This window comes from Orycteropus afer, unplaced genomic scaffold (genome assembly GCF_000298275.1).
Source record: "Orycteropus afer afer isolate SDZICR_OR568_19922 unplaced genomic scaffold, OryAfe1.0 scaffold00778, whole genome shotgun sequence".
Classification (NCBI taxonomy): domain Eukaryota; kingdom Metazoa; phylum Chordata; class Mammalia; order Tubulidentata; family Orycteropodidae; genus Orycteropus; species Orycteropus afer.
This window is the reverse complement of record NW_006922365.1, coordinates 290,990-291,570: the sequence shown is the minus strand read 5'-3', so window position 1 is coordinate 291,570 and position 581 is coordinate 290,990. Positions and strand designations below refer to the sequence as shown.

General features: G+C 29.1%; 1 protein-coding gene across 1 annotated transcript in view; it reads right to left on the bottom strand.

The window, feature by feature from the left end:
- The window catches only part of ERCC8 (ERCC excision repair 8, CSA ubiquitin ligase complex subunit), a 111,089-nt gene that overhangs the window by 105,187 nt on the left and 5,321 nt on the right, over positions 1-581 (bottom strand). The window contains exon 2 of the mRNA XM_007957692.2: positions 133-228. Within this exon, the coding sequence (XP_007955883.1) occupies positions 133-228 (96 nt within the window). The remainder of the gene's footprint in view (positions 1-132; positions 229-581) is intronic.

Below are 581 nucleotides of genomic sequence, written 5' to 3'. Positions count from 1 at the left end.
GGGTTTCCAAGGCAGTATCACTACAGAAGTAGATTGCCCCATCTTCCTTCCGAGGAGTGGCTGGTGGGTTTGAACTGCCAGCCTTCTGGTTAGCATCTCACTTAGGAAAAAAAAATTATTTAAGAAACTTACTATTTCCCTTCAATAGGTTCAATGTCAAGGGTATTAACTCCACTGCCATGGATCCTTTCAACATCTCTGTCTTTGTTTAACTCCAATCCCAAAACCCTTTAGGAAAAATATAAAAATTAAAAGGGAGAAAAAGAAAGATAAAATATAACAAGAAAGTAATTTAACATAAAAGATTTCCTTATTTCATCAAAATTTTAAATAGTACAAAAATTACAAGTAATGCTTCAATCTTCTTCCACCATACATCTAAAGGCATTTAGATTTAATCAGATTTTTTAGAGATATGTATACATTTAAAAAATATCAACAGTATTTACAATTAAATGCAAATAATTTCCTGAAGCATTTTCTTCAATTTTATTTAAAACAGTTTATTATGTTTTTATTAAGAGATTTAGAGACTGAAACAAATTTTCATAAACAAAAAGTTAAGTTCTGAAAATATACTA